The sequence below is a fragment of the Pezoporus flaviventris genome, unplaced genomic scaffold (genome assembly GCF_033815535.1).
Source record: "Pezoporus flaviventris isolate CSIRO_AGI_PZ_B2104156 unplaced genomic scaffold, CSIRO_AGI_Pfla_v1 ptg000007l, whole genome shotgun sequence".
Taxonomy (NCBI): Eukaryota; Metazoa; Chordata; class Aves; order Psittaciformes; family Psittacidae; genus Pezoporus; species Pezoporus flaviventris.
Window position 1 is genome coordinate 62407605 of NW_026892555.1, and position 19714 is coordinate 62427318.

General features: G+C 38.4%; 1 protein-coding gene across 1 annotated transcript in view; it reads left to right on the forward strand.

Moving 5' to 3' along the window:
- The window catches only part of LOC133267073 (dynein axonemal heavy chain 5-like), a 459819-nt gene that overhangs the window by 49877 nt on the left and 390228 nt on the right, over positions 1–19714 (forward strand). Inside the window, exons 40-45 of the mRNA XM_061449003.1 lie at positions 17–163; positions 3202–3374; positions 6002–6180; positions 9683–9870; positions 11085–11279; positions 18793–18927. Of these exons, the coding sequence (XP_061304987.1) occupies positions 17–163; positions 3202–3374; positions 6002–6180; positions 9683–9870; positions 11085–11279; positions 18793–18927 (1017 nt within the window). The remainder of the gene's footprint in view (positions 1–16; positions 164–3201; positions 3375–6001; positions 6181–9682; positions 9871–11084; positions 11280–18792; positions 18928–19714) is intronic.

Here is a 19714-nt window from a genome sequence, read left to right on the forward strand (position 1 = left end):
CTTGCTATGTGAAAAGGTAATGCACACAACAAATCAGAAGTTTTTGGACCTTTTAAATGATTTGATTGACATGACAACACACGATCTGACAGGAATGGAGCGCACAAAATATGAAACTTTAATCACCATTCATGTGCACCAGAAGGATATCTTTGATGATTTGGTAAGCTTTTAAAAACCTTTAAGGAACTTTTTGTATGGAAGATTTTGCACATATAAAAAAATAATTATAAACAAACCTTACAATCTATTCTCTTTGAGTAGCTCTGTTAGTGCTGTGGTACAGCATATCAGATTTAGTTTGATTTCTTATAGATGTGGTGCAGAGGTAAGGGTGAATTGTATGTACATTCATAGGTTTTAAAATAGTTGTTGATATGTCATGCACAAATTTACTGTAAGTAAAAGAGCTTAACTTTTAAAATTAAATTATTCTCTCAAATTGAAAAATTAATACATTATGTAATTGAAATGTAAATGCAAAATAAGTCCCTTTATTATGACTGTCAATCATGTGATTTCCAGCCCAGCCTATGTGTTGATTTAAGGTGATAGTTATTCAAAGATTAAAGCAGTGAGGCTCCATATATTTGAAAAGGCTAGCAACAATAACCACAACAGATATTTTAATATTTCTTATAATTGAATTGCACCAGACTTCCTTTAGATAAATATATTGAAAAGATGAAACTGTGAAGTAAATTGCTTTCAAAAAGCTTGCATGATACAAAGGTCAGTAATTCAATACTGCATTGTTTAATTTATGCATGTTAGAAAGACAAAAATTAAGTGTGTGTGTGTGTAAAGAAAGGTAGCAAATCACGAAGAAATATACTGAAATTTAGAAAGAAAACTTCCAGCTTCTAAGATTAAGATGGGATTTTATCCTCTGCCTGTAATTTTAAATGTATTTTTTAATTATTTTTTAATTGGAAATTTCATTATCACTTACTTTAATGTCCTATAATAAAATTAAATCACAGAAAATTGGTTAAATTTAAAAGGTCTGTATGTGAAATAAAAAATCAGGGATAACTTCAAAACTGTCGATAGGGTTCTTAATTGGTACATGTAATATTATCCTTTTCAAAGTTCTTGTTCCCTGCTAAACACATTCTTTTGTGATTAAGAGAAAGTAGAGGGAAGCAGCTGAGAATCAAAAACCTTCTCTTTACCTTATACCATGTCTGCAAAGCTGATAACCAGGGCTACGTATTGCATATGGTTATATTAAAAAGGCCAGAGGTTTTGAAATCAGGTGTCAAAAATAATGAACTAAGATCTTCAAATATGTGTGTGGCAAGTTCATGCTGAAAAATACATCCTAAATAAACAAACACATGGACATGTATACAATATATCTATGTGTTGTCCATGATTTAGTATTTCAGTGAGTAATGGCGCCAGATACCATGCAGTGTAACTGGTATTGTTACTTGGTTTTTTATGAAGTTTTCCACCAATGGTCTTCAGTATCTCTGTAAGACACATTTCATAATCTCTATACATATTGCAGAGGAAAGTCAAGGTGATCAAAAGGTTCAGAGCATGTCATAGAGAGGTGTCCTAGGTTCAGCAGTAGCAGTCATTTTTTCTCCTTCTTAGTAGCCGGTGCAGTGTTATGGTTTTGACTTTTGACCTGGGAACAGTGCTGATAACACTGATGTTTTTAGTTGCTGCTCAGTAATGTTTACTCTGACCAAGGACTTTCTGAGTCTCATGCTCTGCCAGGGAGGAGGGGAAGCCGGGAGGAAGCAGAGACAGGACACCTGACCCAAACTAGCCAAAGAGGTATTCCATACCACAGCATGTCATGCCCAGGATGTAAAAACTGGGAGTTACCCGGAAGGGCTAGTTCACTGCACGGTTGGGCTGGGTATCAGCTGGTGCTGAGGTGGTGTATTCTCTTCCCTTGTTGTTTCCCTTATCATTATTATTGGTGGTAGCAGCAGTGGTTTGTGTTATACCTTAGTTACTGGACTGTTCTTATCTCACCCCGTGGGAGTTACATTCTTTTGATTCTCCTTCCCTTCCCTCCAGGAGTGAGGTGGGAGGAAGGGTGGGGGGAGTGAGTGAGCAGGCTGTGTGGGTCTGAGTTACTGACTGCCCTTAAACCGCAACAGTTCTTTTTGGCACCCAACATGGGGCACAAAGGGTTGAGATAACAACAGATCTGACCGAAGTGTGTCTAATCATATTTGTGATTAGCATTCTTTTGGATTAATAGTCACTTGTCACAATGCTGATTTATTGGCTCTCAGAGTTGTTGTTTCTGATCTCACACTTTCAGCATGTCTACCTTACTTACACCTGGTATTTGCTGTGTTAGTGTTTATCAGATGGGGGGCTTGGGCTAAGGTTCTTTTCTCATTGTACTTTATGGTAATGACTTGTAGTACAATAGAATCATTGATCATGAAACTGATCTGGCTTCCAGTGTGGTCACCACCTTTATGCTTTGGGAGGTATATAATAGAAGTGCTTAGCAATTACACGTCTTTTTTCTCCTTCTCAGGTGGTCAACCTGTGAAGGAGACATTCTCTTACCCCCCCCTTCCTCCTCCCCTGCTCCCTGAGGGACAGGGAGGAGATTTGAAAGAATGTAACTCCCACGGGTTGAGATAAGAACAGTCCAGTAACTAAGGTATAACACAAACCACTGCTGCTACCACCAATAATAATGATAAGGGAAACAACAAGGGAAGAGAATACACCACCTCAGCACCAGCTGATACCCAGCCCGACCGTGCAGTGAACTAGCCCTTCTGGGTAACTCCCAGTTTACATCCTGGGCATGACATGCTGTGGTATGGAATGCCTCTTTGGCTAGTTTGGGTCAGGTGTCCTGTCTCTGCTTCCTCCCGGCTTCCCCTCCTCCCTGGCAGAGCATGAGACTCAGAAAGTCCTTGGTCAGAGTAAACATTACTTTAGCAACAACTAAAAACATCGGTGTTATCAGCGCTGCTCCCAGGCTGAAAGTCAAAACCACAGCACTGCACCAGCTACTAAGAAGGAGAAAAATGACTGCTACTGCTGCACCCAGGGCAAGTGGTTTTAAAAGATCATTTGAGATACCTTAAATCCTGACAGATTCTGTGCTCATTCTTCCAACTCTTGAATTTATGCATAGTAGATTATTTTTTTTTTCTTCTGAATGGACTGTTTCTTTTCTTTTTTAATGATTTTTCTTTTCTATTATAGGTCCGTATGAATATTAAGTCTCCATCTGATTTTGAATGGCAAAAGCAGGCTCGATTTTATTTCCTTGAAGACTTGGATAAATGCATTATCCAAATCACTGATGTAGAATTCACCTACTGCAATGAATACTTGGGATGTACAGACAGGCTTGTCATAACTCCCTTAACTGACAGGTAGTTACAAAAAGAATACAGGGCATAGTTCTGGAGCTAAAACTTAATTCCTTTCATTTAATTCCTCTAACTTCCACGGGTCAGAATTCCTTTCTTGCACTATAATGCTGCAATATCGCTAATGAACAGCAGAGGCCAGTGCTTATATATTCAGCTTGTGAAAGCAGACATCCCTGGGAGGGGTCTTGAATTCTCTGAGCTTTCGCTTTAGCTGTATGTGCTGTGGTAGGCATTGAAAAATTTACTTGTGCTCAAGATAGATATACCTGAACGCCATACAGCCTTCACCAGCCTCAACAGAGTGGATCTGAAAAACAATACACTGCTGCTTTCAGTAAGCTATTAGTTTCATGAGAGTTTGGGATTACAGGAAGTGATTTACCATAAGGGAAAAAGCAGTAACTCAGGACACAGCATTGAATAACTAGTGCCAATGCCATTTAAAGTAAAGTGGATGGAGAATTACATGACTACAAACACAGAAAAAGCTCTGAGAGCAAAATACAAGAACTTTTAATTACTGGAGTATTATTTATACTGCACAGTATGATCTCTATTAGATGCATAGTTTCCTAAAGTAATCAGTAGCACTTCAGCTAGGCAAGAGGGAGATGTATTTGGTATGTCAGAGCTTGTTCTTTTAAGTGTGAATAGGAATGTCAAATCTTCAGTTGTTTGTTGTGTGAAGGATGACTGCAGGCTATTGAATTACTGTTGTGTCTTTGCACTCTCTGTGCACTAGATTTTATTTGCTAATGAAATTTCAGATTTTTGCCAATTTCTGAACCAAAATTATGCCCACTGAGCTATTTAAGAGAGCCAAACCTCTATACTTGAATACCTAGCTTTTAACAGCTGTCAAATTCTATGTTATGTACCCTACTGTTCCTATGCTAGGTAGATATCTGTTTGCAGCAGTAAGCATGCAATTGATTAGTAGGTAGGGCAGCACCACCACACAGACAATATTTTTGCCCGCTGTGAGAGACAGTACAAAATTGTTGTAATCCAAAATTTGTCAACAGAATTAAAATGCAACACAGCTGATTTGGGATTGATTCAAGGTGCTGTGTCACATGAGATTGAAAACTAGCTCAGGGTGACATGATTGAAGAAAATGAGCCTTTTGAATGAATTTAAGCTATAATAATATTAACAAAAAATAACAGAGGTATCTGTCTTTGAGCAAACCTAGAAAAGCTAAACAAAGCTGCAGGGACTGATGGCTATCCACTGTCATATATTGAAAGAGTATTTGAAATAGAGATGTTTTTAGTGTCGACATGGGAAATTTAAGTACCTAAGTCATGTTACATAAGAACAGATTTCATTCCCCTTATAGGCTTTTTCTATTTCAGTATTTTTATAACTACTATATGGACTTGTGTGACCTTCTGATAAATTTCACGTAATGATATCTCTGTTTTCCATTAATCAGCTTGGAGTCAAGTGCTGTTTGGCTAATGATTTTGTGTTCAGAAAGATTCCTGAAGCACATGATAAATATACATTGGTGATAGTACATTATATTAAGATAGTGTGTTTGAAATCATGTCAGACACAGACCATGTCATGACAGATACAAAAAATGAAATGGAAGTGAAGCTCTGTTTAGGACTTGTGCTATGTATGCATTTTGTCCTTGCTTCATTTTCAGTAGCAGAATTGTTAGGAGTAGTATTTTTTCTGTATTAACTGACTGACTGTTAGCTGATTACTGAGTAATAGGTGATAAAGCATTATTACTACTATTAGATTAGAATGAGTATTATGTTATTTTATAGGAAGTGCTACTAGCTGGTATCAGTTGTGTTTCTTCAGTGCCCATTTTCTCTCCCCAGATATATAATAAAGCTATTGACTTTATAGATTGGATTTTTTTAGCGTCAAAATGGGCTTACTGAGCATGTAGGTTAGACCCAACAGTCTTTGTACACGCTTCAGTAGTCTCCACACCATCTGACAATGCAGAGACTTAAACCTGAGGTTGTAAACCCAGGATCGAGGCTGAAGCAGATGATTCTAGGGTTCATGATCCCTTCACTTCTTCCTCCACTGCTCATTACAATCTTTCCGCTTGGCCATTCTCCTGGATGTCAAAAACTTCATGTGACTGACAGCACTGCTTTGGTTTGGCATGCTGGTAGGGAAATGACAAGAATAGCAGCTACTTCTAGTCCCTGTGCCTTCCCATTGCCAGATCAGAGAGCCTGTCTTGTGTGCTCTGGGGAGAGAGTAGGAGGATGGGAAAAAAAAGCAGAAACCCAATGGGTCTGGGTGCTGCAGAGTAAGGCTGAGTCGTGGAGGGGTGGCATGTGATTAGCGTGAGAAAATTACAATACTGAAGTAGTTTGGTACTCGGCATTTATAATTGGCCTATGCATTTCCCGGGCTGTTGCAGTCATTGCTGTGCTGAATGCCTGCTTTTCTGCAGGTGGAGCAAACATGGTACCTGGTAACTCAGCTTCATTATGCAAACGGAGTGACTAAGGACTTTCCACATGGAATTATAGCCATTTCTGCCCCCTTCCTCAGCTCTGTATAATACCGCTGCTGTGGTTACATTAATGGACTTCAAGTAGTTAATAGTAAGAAAAGGTTGATAGAACCGTTTGTTCTGTTTGTAGGTGTTACATCACTCTGGCACAGGCCCTGGGCATGAGTATGGGTGGTGCACCAGCAGGACCTGCAGGGACAGGGAAAACAGAAACAACTAAAGACATGGGCAAATGCCTGGGAAAGTATGTTGTTGTTTTCAATTGTTCAGACCAAATGGACTACAGAGGACTTGGCCGTATCTATAAAGGTAAGGAATAATCTGGTTTGTTCATTTTAGAGTCATAAGGTTTTGTCTCTTTATTAGTGAGTTAGCAGTGATTAGTAGGGTATTTCCTTCTCTGTTACCTCTTATTTCCAGACACTCTTCAACTTTTCCTGATATTTGATTCTCCTTTTTTTTCACCCTTTTTAATTCCTGCTTGCTTTCCAGTCTTTTTTAAAATTCTTGGAGGGTGTTTCCTATCTATGTCGTCTTTTCCTTTTCATTTTTAATCCTTCCTACTGATTTTATTTATTCCTCTATCCCACCATCCCAAACACAGAGGATATTTAACCCTCTGTTGCCATTTTTGTATTAACCAAGACAAGCAAATACGAAACTCAATAATATTGTGCAAGGCAGGGAAACATGCAAATTGGTGCAGTGTCTTACTTTGAGCTTTGGAACTTTTTTGACACTAGAACAATGAGATAGTGGTCTAACTCTGATAACTTTTAATGATAAGCAGAGTCCATTTTGCTGTATGATTCTTGCATCATGTGAGGACCAGGTCTGTAGGATAACTGTACTGATTGGGGTGGGAGTGTTGTCACATTACTTAGACATGGTTAAAGATCTCTTTAGTCCTGTCTTTTATTTTTTGCTTTTACTCCATTTCTCTATTTGGTTACCCTAATATATTCTATGTGGGGACAGAAATTAATGCACAGTATGGTAGTGCACGAGAGAATTACATTGTCTCTAAGCTGTTTTGCAGTTGACAGTTTACTTGCTGTGCCTTTGCTTGTTTGTGGATGTATACATATGTATGTATTTTCTTTCTTTTTTTTTTTTTAAATGAATGAAATAATTAGCAAGAACTGAATTTATTCAAAGCTGTGGGACATTGGCCTTGCCTGAGAGCCCGGTTTCCTAACTCCATGCAGCAGGTGGCATTGCAGAACAAATGATTAATTAATTTTATTTTTCCCCAAAGAAAAAATGTTGGGCTAGAATTGAACCTCACCATTCTATAGAGAACATCATTCCCAAACCCTTTAATATACAGATAGTAAGTGTAAGAGACAGTATTATATGGAAAAAAAATTCTTAGTTAAAGAATATCCATCTTTAGGGTTTTTCCTTGTTGCATCCCAAAGAGTAGGTGTTGATGTTTGTTTTTGTTTTTTTTTCTGTTTGAGCCCAGGATGACCACCACACAGGCAAGGGCAAGGACTTCACTAGCCAGGGCACAGTCCCACAGTGCCTGAGCAGGGTAGGCTGCTGACAGCTTGGTCAGTGACCATCAGTCAAGGTAAAATAATAAGCTGAGGCCAGGGTCCATCCAGGGATCTCGGTCAGAACAGCGGGAGTCAGGGATGAAGGTAAGACTACAGATAGTTCTGGGGTCCTCCAGGAAGTGCAATCAGCAAGTCAGAATAACAGGAGATAGAACTGTGCCCAGCCTTACATACATCATAGGTAAGGTCTGCCTGAGATGAAATGGAGCTTCTGGACTGGAGGACAGAGGGTATGGGTAGAAGTCCCAGGTAAGACTGGAGCGGGCAATTAAGGCCTGCTGCTACATCCAGGGCCATGATATTCCTTAGTTAAAGGACTTGCTTCCACACCAGTGAAGTCAAGGAACATTCTTAATTTGTTTTTCAAGACAGTAGGAATGAGGTTTTCATATTTTAAATTTGGTATCTATCTGTAGAATTACTTTAGTCTTTGCTTCATTATGGTGTTGTGGTATTTGTATATATTCCATTTGCTTTTTAGATTTTGTAATGAAGTCCATGTGAATTTTTATTCTTTTCGAATTATTTTCTTTTGGAGTATTCTTTTCCTTGTAGTATCACAGAAATTAGCTAGCAGCTGTTTAGGAAAAAGATTACATATGGAAATGAGCTGAATTTCACGGGAGATCTGCAGTATTGCCATGGCTGTATCCAATCTAAAGGAGCCATTTTTGGCTGTGCTATGACTGGTTTTGATCTAGTGGGACTCCACTAATTTTGTTGAAGAGTCCTTCCCAAATTACATGGGTAAAAAAGACCAATCAGTGCAACAGTATTAAAAGAAGTGGTTGATGGATGTAAATAAATGAATGTAAGAATCATTTTTATAGTTTTTTCTTTTTGTGCTATCTGCAAAAACTGACAGGTATTGATTTGGCTATCATAGTTGGTCACAGTAGAAGAAAGGACAGAGAGGAAGAGGGTAGAGGAGAAACATAAAAGGGACTTCAAGGGGATTTAGAGTAAGATGATAGTTCCTAGAAGAATGTCTCAAAGAGCAAGAGAAGATCAGACAAAGAACAGCAGAGAGAAGGGAAGAAGGATATTATGAGCAGAGCAGGCCAGAGAGAGATGAAAGAAGAGAAAACATGAAAGAGGAAACAAAACAAAGTGGAAAAGTATGTATTAATAGTATTATTACTGATTTTTGAGCACTTTTTCTTCCATTAGCTTAAGTGTCTTAAAGAATTAACATTACACACAAAAAAAACCTTGATTTATTTTACTACTACTATAGGCATTGCCATATATGATATGGGGATTCAAGGCAGCTCTGGACATAAGTTGTTCAATATTACAAACACACCTATGCCTTTTCCTGGACATGCTTTTTCTCTGCATTTAGCACTGCCTTCAAATAGCTTATGCCAAACTGAGCTCTACTAGTCCAGTGGATTGAGTTAAACATTCCTGAAAATTTTTTTATAGCACCAGTTAAAATACCGATGCAGGTCCTTGCTTGACCCAGGCTGTGGGAAATACTGGTCTAGTGTGGGTTTTGGGAAGGGAGCAGATGTATCCATGAAGCTCCTGCAGGGACTTACTAGCCTTTGTCTCTCGTGAAATGACCATGGAACAGCAGAGGAGCACATAGCTTTTCCACTACTGCTCTGTAATGCTGCTGCTGTACACTCTCCTATTTCAATTCTGCTAACATGATACAGAAGGAGGAGTACTTGACTCTCCCAAAAGACATGATATTTATGGATACTAATGTCTGTCTAGAACTCTCTATTCTGTTCCAAATAACAGTTTTAAGTGTGACATTGGGTTCCTCTCTCTTGAAGAGCAGGATGCTATTCTCCAACAATTTTTGACCTATGAATTAATTGTTATAAATTGTTACAACGCTTCTGTCACAAATGTAGTGACTTTTCATTTGATTCTGTGCTTTCATTTAGGTAAGTGTCTCTCAAGCTCATCTTTGACAATTTCACACCCTGCATAGATGAGTTTCCATGCTATATGCATACTTATGCTACTAGGCACTATAGAGAGTGTTACTGAACACTTTTTGTTTTATGGTTGTTTATCTTTCTTCCAAGGGGTAATTCTTGTTCTGGGTGTCATTAACACACAGCCCAATTTATTCTGAGTTTTTACTTCTTACTTTGCTCTGTATTCATACTCTCTGTTCTTCTCATGTTGCATTAAGTTGTATAGAACATGCTACCTTTTATATATAAATTATTCATGTTTCATCTTATATATTAACAAAATATATATATTTTTTGGTTTTGCTTTTTTAGGTTTAGCTCAGTCAGGTGCATGGGGTTGCTTTGATGAATTCAACCGCATTGAACTGCCAGTTTTATCAGTAGCTGCTCAGCAGATATATATTGTACTTCAGTGTAAGAAAAATAAGAAACCTCAGTTCGTCTTCACTGATGGCGATGTTGTGGACATGGACAGAGAATTTGGTATATTTCTGACTATGGTATGTGTGTGAATATGTGTAAATGGCACCATTGTGAAAAATCTTTCCTATTTCGTTTCCTATTGAAATTTCCCTGTTGAAATAGTTAAAACTGTCTGTTAGAAAATAGTGAATGCAATTTGAACAATAATTTGGTCAAATGATAATGATGATATTTCATCTTGCCCACATTTTTAATTGGAATTCAGGACTTGAGGTATGCAATTATCATTAACTACATGTTCTAAGGCCTTTTTTAGTTGAATATTTGACAGATTGAGACTAACCCTCTCAATTGTTACTCAAAGTTTGCCAAAATAAAACAGAAGTAATTGAACATTTCAAGGACTACCATAGTCGGTCTGGTCAGTATTTCACCACCTGTGAAGAACTTTTGACCGCAATCTGTCTATATGACAGCATGAAGGAAACCACTCACTCTCTGGTTCCCTGGCCTCCTGAAGATTTATCTTTGGTGCCTGTGGACTGCTTCTAGCAAGTGCAGGAGACAAAGCAGCAGGAAAGTGTAAGAATACCTTAAAAGCATCTTTGTATCTGCCCCTCATTAGCTGTAGACTACATACGCACAACTCAAAATGGAAACATTTGTCTTTATTTTAAGCATTCCTACCTTTGAAAAGGTGTTAATGATGTGAATTTGAAAAAATGTCAATTTGAAAAAGAGGACAGATCAGTGGCATACAAAGGGCAGTGTGAAGACAGTTTGGAAACATCTGGAAGAATGCAAGAAGTTATCACTGTGTAGCCAATGATTGCTGTTGTCGCAACTGAGCGGTGCAGTAGTCTCATGAATGACTTACACATCTTCAGTGAAAGGTCAGATCTGTTAGTTTAAATTATATTCAGTAATAGCTTGCATTGCTTGGCTGACTTTACACTGAAATGGTCTGGGAATGCTCACAAAGGACAGTAACCTCCAGCACTGGAACACCATCAAGACATGAAGAACTAATAATTTAAAACATCTCCAACAAGATCTGTAAGTGGCTATCTCTCTATGTGTGTTTTGGGCACCTCCAAATAACGTGTAATACCACATACTTCATAAACTGCTGTTTTCAGGCAACTGTGTAGTGATGTGTAATTGAGACATGCTCAAGTTACCCTTCGTAACCTGGCATGTGCTCCTATGTTTGCCAAATTATTATCAGGAAGGATAAACCTTATCCTGCTTTCATTATATAAAATTTTATTGTATATTTTTTGTTTTTCAGAACCCTGGCTATGCAGGACGACAGGAGCTCCCAGAAAATTTGAAGATCCAGTTTCGCACAGTTGCTATGATGGTGCCTGACCGTAGCATTATTATGCGAGTCAAGCTGGCAAGTGCTGGTTTCCGAGACAACCAAGTCCTTAGTCGAAAATTCTATACACTCTACAAACTCTGTGAAGAGCAGTTATCTAAACAGGTAAAATAAATATTTGTCCAACTGTAAGCTGTCACTCGATGGGTATGTAGAGAATATACTTTCATAGAACATATAATTATTTTTACACTTGTGAACCTATCCATTTTTTAGGGTTTTCAGTTTCAAGTTCTAGAAACAGTCTGAAATCATCATGTTGCTTTTATTTTTCATGCTAATTTGTGTAGTAAAGGAAATCTGATTTGTGATTCTTGAACAGAGTGCAGTTATTGGAGAAGTTATGAGGAATGGTATATATTGCTCTGCTGAACTTTGTAGTTCAGTCTCCTCACTTACAAAGACTAGATCTATTGGAGAGGCAGTGTAAGAACTGTAAATAACTGAAGAGTGCCCAGCTGGCACTGCCTGGCTGAGCACTACCAGAAAAGTGCTGTTCTGTTTGGTATACGGTATTTAAGGAGAAACAAAGGGTAAAGCTGATCTTAAGAACAGATCTTAAGGCCTATTTGTTGCCTTTTGAATGCCCTGTGCTGACTGTCCACTAGAGGGGTTCAGCAGTAGCAGTCAGACTGTCCTGGGTTCAGCAGTAGCAGTCATGTTTTTTCCTTTGTGTTAACTGGTGCAGTGCTGTGTTTTGACTTCTGGTTTGAGAACAGTGTTGGTGAAGCCAATGTTGTCGGTTGTTGCTAAGTGATGTTTACCCTGACCAAGGACTCTGTGAGGCTCATGCTCTGCCAGGGAGGAGGGGAAGCTGTGAGAAAGCAGAGACGGGGCGCCTGACCCGGGCTAGCCGGGGAGGTATTCCATACCACAGCACGTCATGCCCGGGGTGGGGGGTAACTGGGAGTTACCCGGAAGGACAGGAGCTTCCGGGTGGAACTCGTTTTCTTGGCCGGTGGTATCATATTCTCTTCCCTTGTTATTTTCCCTTATCATTGTTTTAGCTGATAGTAGCGGTGGTGATTTGTTGCTGGACTGTTCTTGTCTCAACCCGTAGGAGTTGCACTCTCTCGATCCTCCTCCCCATTCCTCCGGGAGTGGGGAAGGGGAGAGCCCCGGTGCAGGGGGGGGGGGAGACGGACACGGACCTTGATTGTTGTCAGCTCGGCCCCACTCACTGGGAGTGAGTGAACAAGTTACCTGACTGGGTTTAAACCACGACAGTCTCAAAGAGAAATCATATGAACGGTAAATAAGTTGCAGTTCAAATGTCTTGCTTTGGTTGGGTCCTAACAAACGTGGGCATATTGGCTACATTTTCCATCACATCATTTCAGTTCTATACTACGTAATGTATTAGTGATTATGTAGACTTCCATGTAGAAATCTTGGACTACACTAGAATAGGATAATGGTGCATCGTATTTCCCTCATTAGTTCAGAATTGAGACACAAAAGTATAGATTTGGATTTTCTCTTCCCTTCTCCATACCTCTGCAATCTCACTCGCAATATATATATAACCTAACTGGAGTCCAGTTAATTTTTCTTAGATTTATTTTTCTGGGAGAGTTTTACTCACCAGCTTTATGTTGTAGACTGGCTTCTGAAGGGTCATATTTGCTATTGGCTTCCCTGTAATATTGCACAGGGTGTCTCCATTAGACTTCAACTTAGTTTGTAGGCAATATGAATCACCCTATATTGATTTAGCAGCACTGGTGTTAGTCCATTTGTTGTTCTTCAAACTACTCTGTCAGTCCTGTCATCTGCCTGTGTTTTATAGTTACCAGGCTTATAGGCTGTATCTGTCACAGGATCATTTTCCAATAACAATCTCTTAAATTGAATTTGTGGACATTTTTTAGGAAAATTTGTGTATGCACAGTTCAACAATTAGCAACGTAGCTTGTCTCTGGAGTATTGAATATGGATCTCTTTTATTCCTTATGCTTGGCCTCAGTAGGATAGAATTTTCTCATTGCCTCAGTTTGTATAGTAATTTTTGTCCTGGGTATGATTTTTAACTTCACTGTGGAAGAGACATTTAAGCAGACATGAGAAATTCAGCCATCTGCTTCTGCAAGAGTGATTTGCTTGTTTTGTGTTATCATGGATGTTGGAACTGGTTTACTTCTGGACAGAGTACTTAAAAGTAACATACACCCCCAAACAAAACTTCTTTTAACTGTTTTAACACTGTACAATATTTTGTACATGAACATTGCTGCATCTGCACCAAGAGTTTCTCTGTGTAGTCTGGTCATTTGTGCAGCAGAAACTGCCCCGGAGTCTCTGAGACAGCAATATTCTCCACTCAGCATGTTAATCAGCATATTGAAGCATCTAAGTGGTGCTTATCATTTGGCCTAGGGATTGCAGAAACTGCCTGGAGGACTCTGTGGAACTATCTGAAATTCTCATCTGGATAACCCCTGTACCAATTAGTCAAATGCTTTGTTGTGAAGGCACGTAGCTCAATCAACTTGTCTCAGGTCAGTCATTTGCCTCATCTCTGATGATGCTAGCAAGGGAGTTCCTTGATATTAATTAATGGAAATTAATGAACAAGTGGTCTACATGTGTCACATCTCACCCAGATACATCATATATATATGTATTTGAATTTTATGCTCTTATAACTAGAGTTCCATAGTGAGGACCAGGACTTACAAAGATAAGGCTCCATCTATTGGAAGAAAGATTCATCAGCTTCTTCCTCATCAGGAAGTTTGTAGCACGCATCTGCCACAATGTTGATTTGCCCTCTAATCCTAACCCAAATACTCTCAACCGGTTTATCAGCCATCCTAAGGCAAAGTATTACCACACTCTTTCACTCCTTCCTAAAGAACCTGTATCCATCTGTTGCATCAATCCAGTCTTGTAAGCTATCTCACCACGTTTCTTTCATGCTAGTTAGACTGTAGCCCTGTAACTGCACACAGAGCTCTGATTTTAAATCTTTAGTTCCCACTGCATGCATTAGTGATCAGGCACTTCAAATTGCCCCCTGCTTGTGCTGGTTACCCAAGAAATATGTGAGCTCTTCTGCAGTAATGCTGTTTTCTTGGCCCTTCCTTATCTGTATGCATATACTTGAGATGTGCCAATTTCCACATATGAAATACATCACTCTTGAGGTCTCTTTTGTCCATCTCAGGCTGAATCTTTTGCTTTTCAGTTGAGTCCACCACTTCCTCACTTTAATGTGAGTTTTCGTCTCCCTCCCCCATCATTCATAGTTAGTTGCACTAGTAATGGAATATTTTGAAAGACTTGTCAAAGCTCTTGGTGAAGTTTATTGTAATTTGGGGAATACATCTGATGAAACGCGGTAATATGTAGAGTGAGATCTAATGAGTTCATCTGATTAGGTATGGGAGTCCCATGAGCTAGAGAGTTTTTCTATTTCTGAAAGTACAGTGAGACACAAATTGCTTTTGTCTAGCCAGAAAACTAGAACTATATAGTACAGACAGGCTTTCTTAAAGGGATATTGATCTGTCTTTCCCAGTGGAATTTATTTATTTAAATTTGTAATTGTAAATTTTAAATTCAAGTAAGTACTGCTGGGTATCTGGGCAGTTGTCTAGAAAGAGCAGGGTCACATAAAGCATCAATGTAATGGGAAATAGCCGAACACTGATTTCAGCAAATGTGATATATATTAACAGAAGAAAGTAACAACAGAAAGGATTCACCAGTTGAACTTACTTCCCACAAAATCTAAGAAGAATTTGCCAGAAGGATTGCATAGAGTGCTTCAGACGTTTTACACACACAAATGCAGGCTCTGTAGAAAGAGCAGCTCTGACTCACAAGTAGCCAAAGGCATCTCGAGTGACTGTCATCTCCTTCAGAAAAAGAAATATGTATAAAAGTCAAGGAAGAGTCCTTAGCAAATTTAGGAAGCCCAAGGTGTCCACAACAGTTATTCTAACAGTGCCTCCAAGGCTGAATTATTTGCCTTTGTCACATGACTTCTAGCCAAAGTTGCCTACTGCCTCCTTTCACAAAGCCTCACCCAGATTACGAAAACCCATAGAAACTAAAAGGGAAAACCTACAAAAGCTTGAAAGCAAATGAGGCCATAATCCCTTTTTTGAGGATCATCTGTTTGAAGTGCTTTCATACGGAGAAAACCACTGATACCCCTTTTTTAATTTTGCCTACAACAGCAAACTATGCTTCTACTATTGAGATTATTTGCAGACTTTTAATTCTTCCTTACAAGAGCATCTGCTACAGCACTGCAGTCCATTTTGTCCAAGTGCAATCATATTCCTGCTATTAAAACATGTAGCAAAGAAATAGCTCATAATCCCCATTTACCAGTAAATTCTGGGTGTTCTGTGATATTCCTGAGTTGTAAAGTAGCTGTAAAAATAGCAGACTTACTAAGAAAAAGTAAGTGTTGGTCACTTTGAACCACCCGTCATGTAGGTCAGCTGGAATGCACCAGGAAGCCTGTCTTTAAAAGTCATTTCAGTTTATATTTAATTTTACAAAGGGTATGACAATATTTCTTAAAATTTAATTAAATCATCACTTCTGTAGAATCACAGACTCGTAAATTGAAAGGGACCTCCAGAGATCACTGCGTACAACTTCTAGCTCAATATGGGGCAATTTAGAGCAGGTTGCTAAGACACTTGTTGAGTTTTGAATATCTCAAAGATATTAGTCACTCTGGGAACCCTTTCTGTGTTTGACCACTCTCATTCATTTCCTTATGCAGACTGTTGCAAATTCCCATGTTGCAAATTTTGACCATTGTCTCTTTTCTTTCACTTGATCACTGTTTGCTGGACTTATTCCAGTATGTCAGTAATGGTTATCTAGCATGGAGAAGAGAAAGTTGGGGCTGTTCAGCCTGGAGAAGAGAAGGCTGCTTGGAGACCTCATAGCAGCCTTCCAGTATCTGAAGGGGGCCTATAGGGATGCTGGAGAGGGACTCTTCATTAGGGACTGTAGTGATAAGACAAGGGGTAATGGGCTAAAACTTAAACAGGGGAAGTTTAGATTGGCTATAAGGAGGAAATTCTTTCCTGTTAGGGTGGTGAGGCACTGGAATAGGTTGCCCAAGGAGGTTGTGAATGCTCCATCCCTGGCAGTGTTCAAGAACATGTTGGACGAGGCCTTGGGTGATATGGTTTAGTGTGAAGTGTCCCTGCCCATGGCAGGGGGATTGGAACTTGATGATTTTAAGGTCCTTTCCAACCCTAACTATTCTATGATTCTGGATATTTCACCAGGATGTATCATTTACTGAATGATATTGGACTTCATCATCAACATATAATTTTCCTTCCAAACTTCACATAACGTTGTTAATATTTTTATCTTAATGTGTCCATCTGCAAATGAGATTTCCTGACACTACCTGAATGAATATTTGTATCTGACTTCTTCAACTCGTAACAACTTGTCACCTTGATTGAGTAATAGAAAATGAGTCTGGATAGAGCCTTGAGGGGTCATCCATTTATATTTCTGAAGGAAAAGTAATTCTTAGGTAAATAATTTGCCATAAATGTTTCTGACTCCCCATTATATTTTCCATTGACAGATAGCCTGCAGTTTCCCAGGCAATCGGTTCCAAAATTTCATTTTCCTTATGGTCACCAAGTTTTCTCTAAAAGTTAACTTGATTATCCCTTGCTGTAGTCAAGTAAATTATTTCTTTTCCTTTCTTTCATTTCTAATCCTTCTGTCTTCCTTTTTGCAGGTATTTTTTGCATGTCAAATACTTTTATCATAACTCATCCTACATATTTGCTCTTCCTACTATGGCAGATTTTGGTTTACTTCTTCCTAAAACAGCATGTTTTCTAGTCAATTGATAACTGTAATTTTGTTTCTAAATTCTCATCAGCAGGCTTCATCTTCAAATGTGGAATATGACTTTTGGACACAGTACTGAAGTGCCAACTGCAATGAATATATCTTTTCAACTGTCCTAAAAGGAACACTTCTATTTTTATTGCCCATTATAATTGTAGATATGTCACTGGGGAGCTTGGGGCTATATTCCAATGTCAGATATTTTTCTGCAAAACTTTATGCACCTGACCTGTTTCTCAACTAAATGAATAAGAGTTGTTACTCTACTTTATTTGTGCAGTTGGTTATTTCCATTTGTATAATATTTTATGCTTTCCTTTATTTAATTGTGCCATACCTAAATATTTTTTTTAATTTCTCTTGGTAATTTTGAACTCCAGTTGTGGTCTAGTTCAGCAGCTTGGTATCATCTGCAAACCTAATCAATAAGTTGTTTCTTGCTGAAAATTCTGAATTGTACTCAATGTATTGTTCCAATTTGTTAGCCTAGGAAATGGGAAGGAGGAAGGGAGACAAGGGAGGAGCTGGGGGAAAAGTGTGTTACTTTTGTCTTTGTTTTTTACTATTCAAATATATTCTAATTGGTCATAAATTAAATTGATTTTGCCCAAGTCAGGTCTGTTTTGCCTGTGATGGTAATTGGTAAGTGATGTCTCTGTCTTTATATCGCCCCGCAAGCTTTCTTGTCATCTTCTTGTCTCCCTTTGTTCTGTTGAGCAGGGGGAGTCAGTGAGTGGGTGGCTGTGCATCTGGAAGCTGGCCAAGCTCAATGCACAACAAGGAGTGTAAAAAAGGAGTCTATGCCCTTGGTTTCAACAACATTTCTGATCAATCAGAGATAGCAGACATTCTCCAAATATATTAATACCTTTATTGTCTCCTTCCATGTCTATCTTCACCACTTAGTTTTTTGAGCAGGTGGCAGTAGTGGAGACTAGAATTTAAAACCTTTACCCTGTTGGCTAGGAATTGCACCAACAGTTGAAGAGGAAACATTACAGAACATTTGCATATGTTTTCAAATCTACTGTAACTAAGACAGAATTTTATATTTGGCAAAAGTGCTAACATTAATTGGATACGTCTGTATGGCTCTGCAAATATGCAGCTGTGCCTGTAGGGAAAGGGAAGATATTCCAGCCCTTACTTGCCTAAGTCCAAAGTTGGTTAGATACACCTCTAAGATGCACACAGATATTGGAGTAAATTCTTCTGTTCCAAACCAAGTTGTCATGAAACCATCCACAGAACAGAAAGTTGTTAAGTACAGGATAGGCTCACATAAAACAAATAATATCTGAATAATTTCAGTATGTTTTTTTAATATCACCAAGAAATTGGCGCTTTAAGTCATGAATCCCAGTACCATCTGTCAAGATACTTAGAGTCCTTGTGCGAGAGGAAAACACAGGGTAGTCTGAAGATGTGTGGTTTGCTGTTTGTACATCTGGAAAATGCTGTTTGTGCATCTGGCAAATTTAGGAAAACTATAGAAGATAGAGTTCTGTTACAGATGACTTGTAAAAGTGAAGCTTACCACCGAAAGGAACACTTGGCAGGCATGAACACACAACACTGAAAAATATCTTCAGGATGTGATAGCAACAGAACTGTAAATCTAGTTGAAAAGATGAACAGCTATGAAATTCATCATATTTAAAAGTTCAATGATATATTAATTTAATTAATAAATTTAGTTTTCAGCCCTCTCTTGACTTTAAAGTGTTTAATCTTTGTGGTACCAATTGTGTTTATGCATTATTTCAAGGTTCACTATGACTTTGGGCTTAGAAATATTCTGTCTGTTTTAAGAACACTTGGAGCAGTGAAAAGGTCTAATCCCAAAGAGCCAGAGAAGACTGTAGTGATGAGAGTTCTGCGGGACATGAACCTCTCCAAACTGGTACTGTAACACTGGCAATTTCCCCAAAAGAGTATTTGCATTTTAAAATGTAGTTATTGTACACTTTGAAAAGTTCTTTTTCTTCATCAGTTGGTTATGTTATTTTGCAGTTATTAATATGATCTGTCAGTGAGTGGAGAAACAGAATGCACTTACAGTGTAAGCACTATTTGTCTTATCAGAAGCCTTAGCTGAAAAGAATCATCGGAAATACCATCAGATCCCAGGGGACCTAACCTGGCCCTCTAATTGGCTCTTGTTTTTTTCTTCTTTATGCCCTAAGGAGAGAAAGGAAAAATACATTGTATCAAGTTTTAATAATGTTATTAAAGATCCTTCTCAATCCAGAATTTTAATTCATACATTTCTTGGGAGTCTGTTGCCTTTTCAGAATATCATAAGAATTGAAATGAGTGAAGTAATTGGAAGCAGCTAACACCCACTTGTATAGTCTAATCTCTTTTGTTATTACTATTTAAAGTATTCATCTTCCTTTTTATTGCTGCAATTGAAAGGTTATAGCACATCTAGACTCTATGTATTTACCTTGGGAGCCAGTTTTGTGATGAAACCAATTACGCTTTTTCTGATGTTAATCTATTCAGCACATCGGTACATATGTTCAAACCTATAAGCATGCTTCAGTGATTTATGGAAGGAAAAAAAAATCATAAAAATTCCAAGGCAAAATATAATTTGAGTAAATCTTGCTGGCTTACATACCAAATGAAGAAATGTGTGTGTATATATATTGAAGAAAACTCCTATGTTAATATTTTTGTAAGAT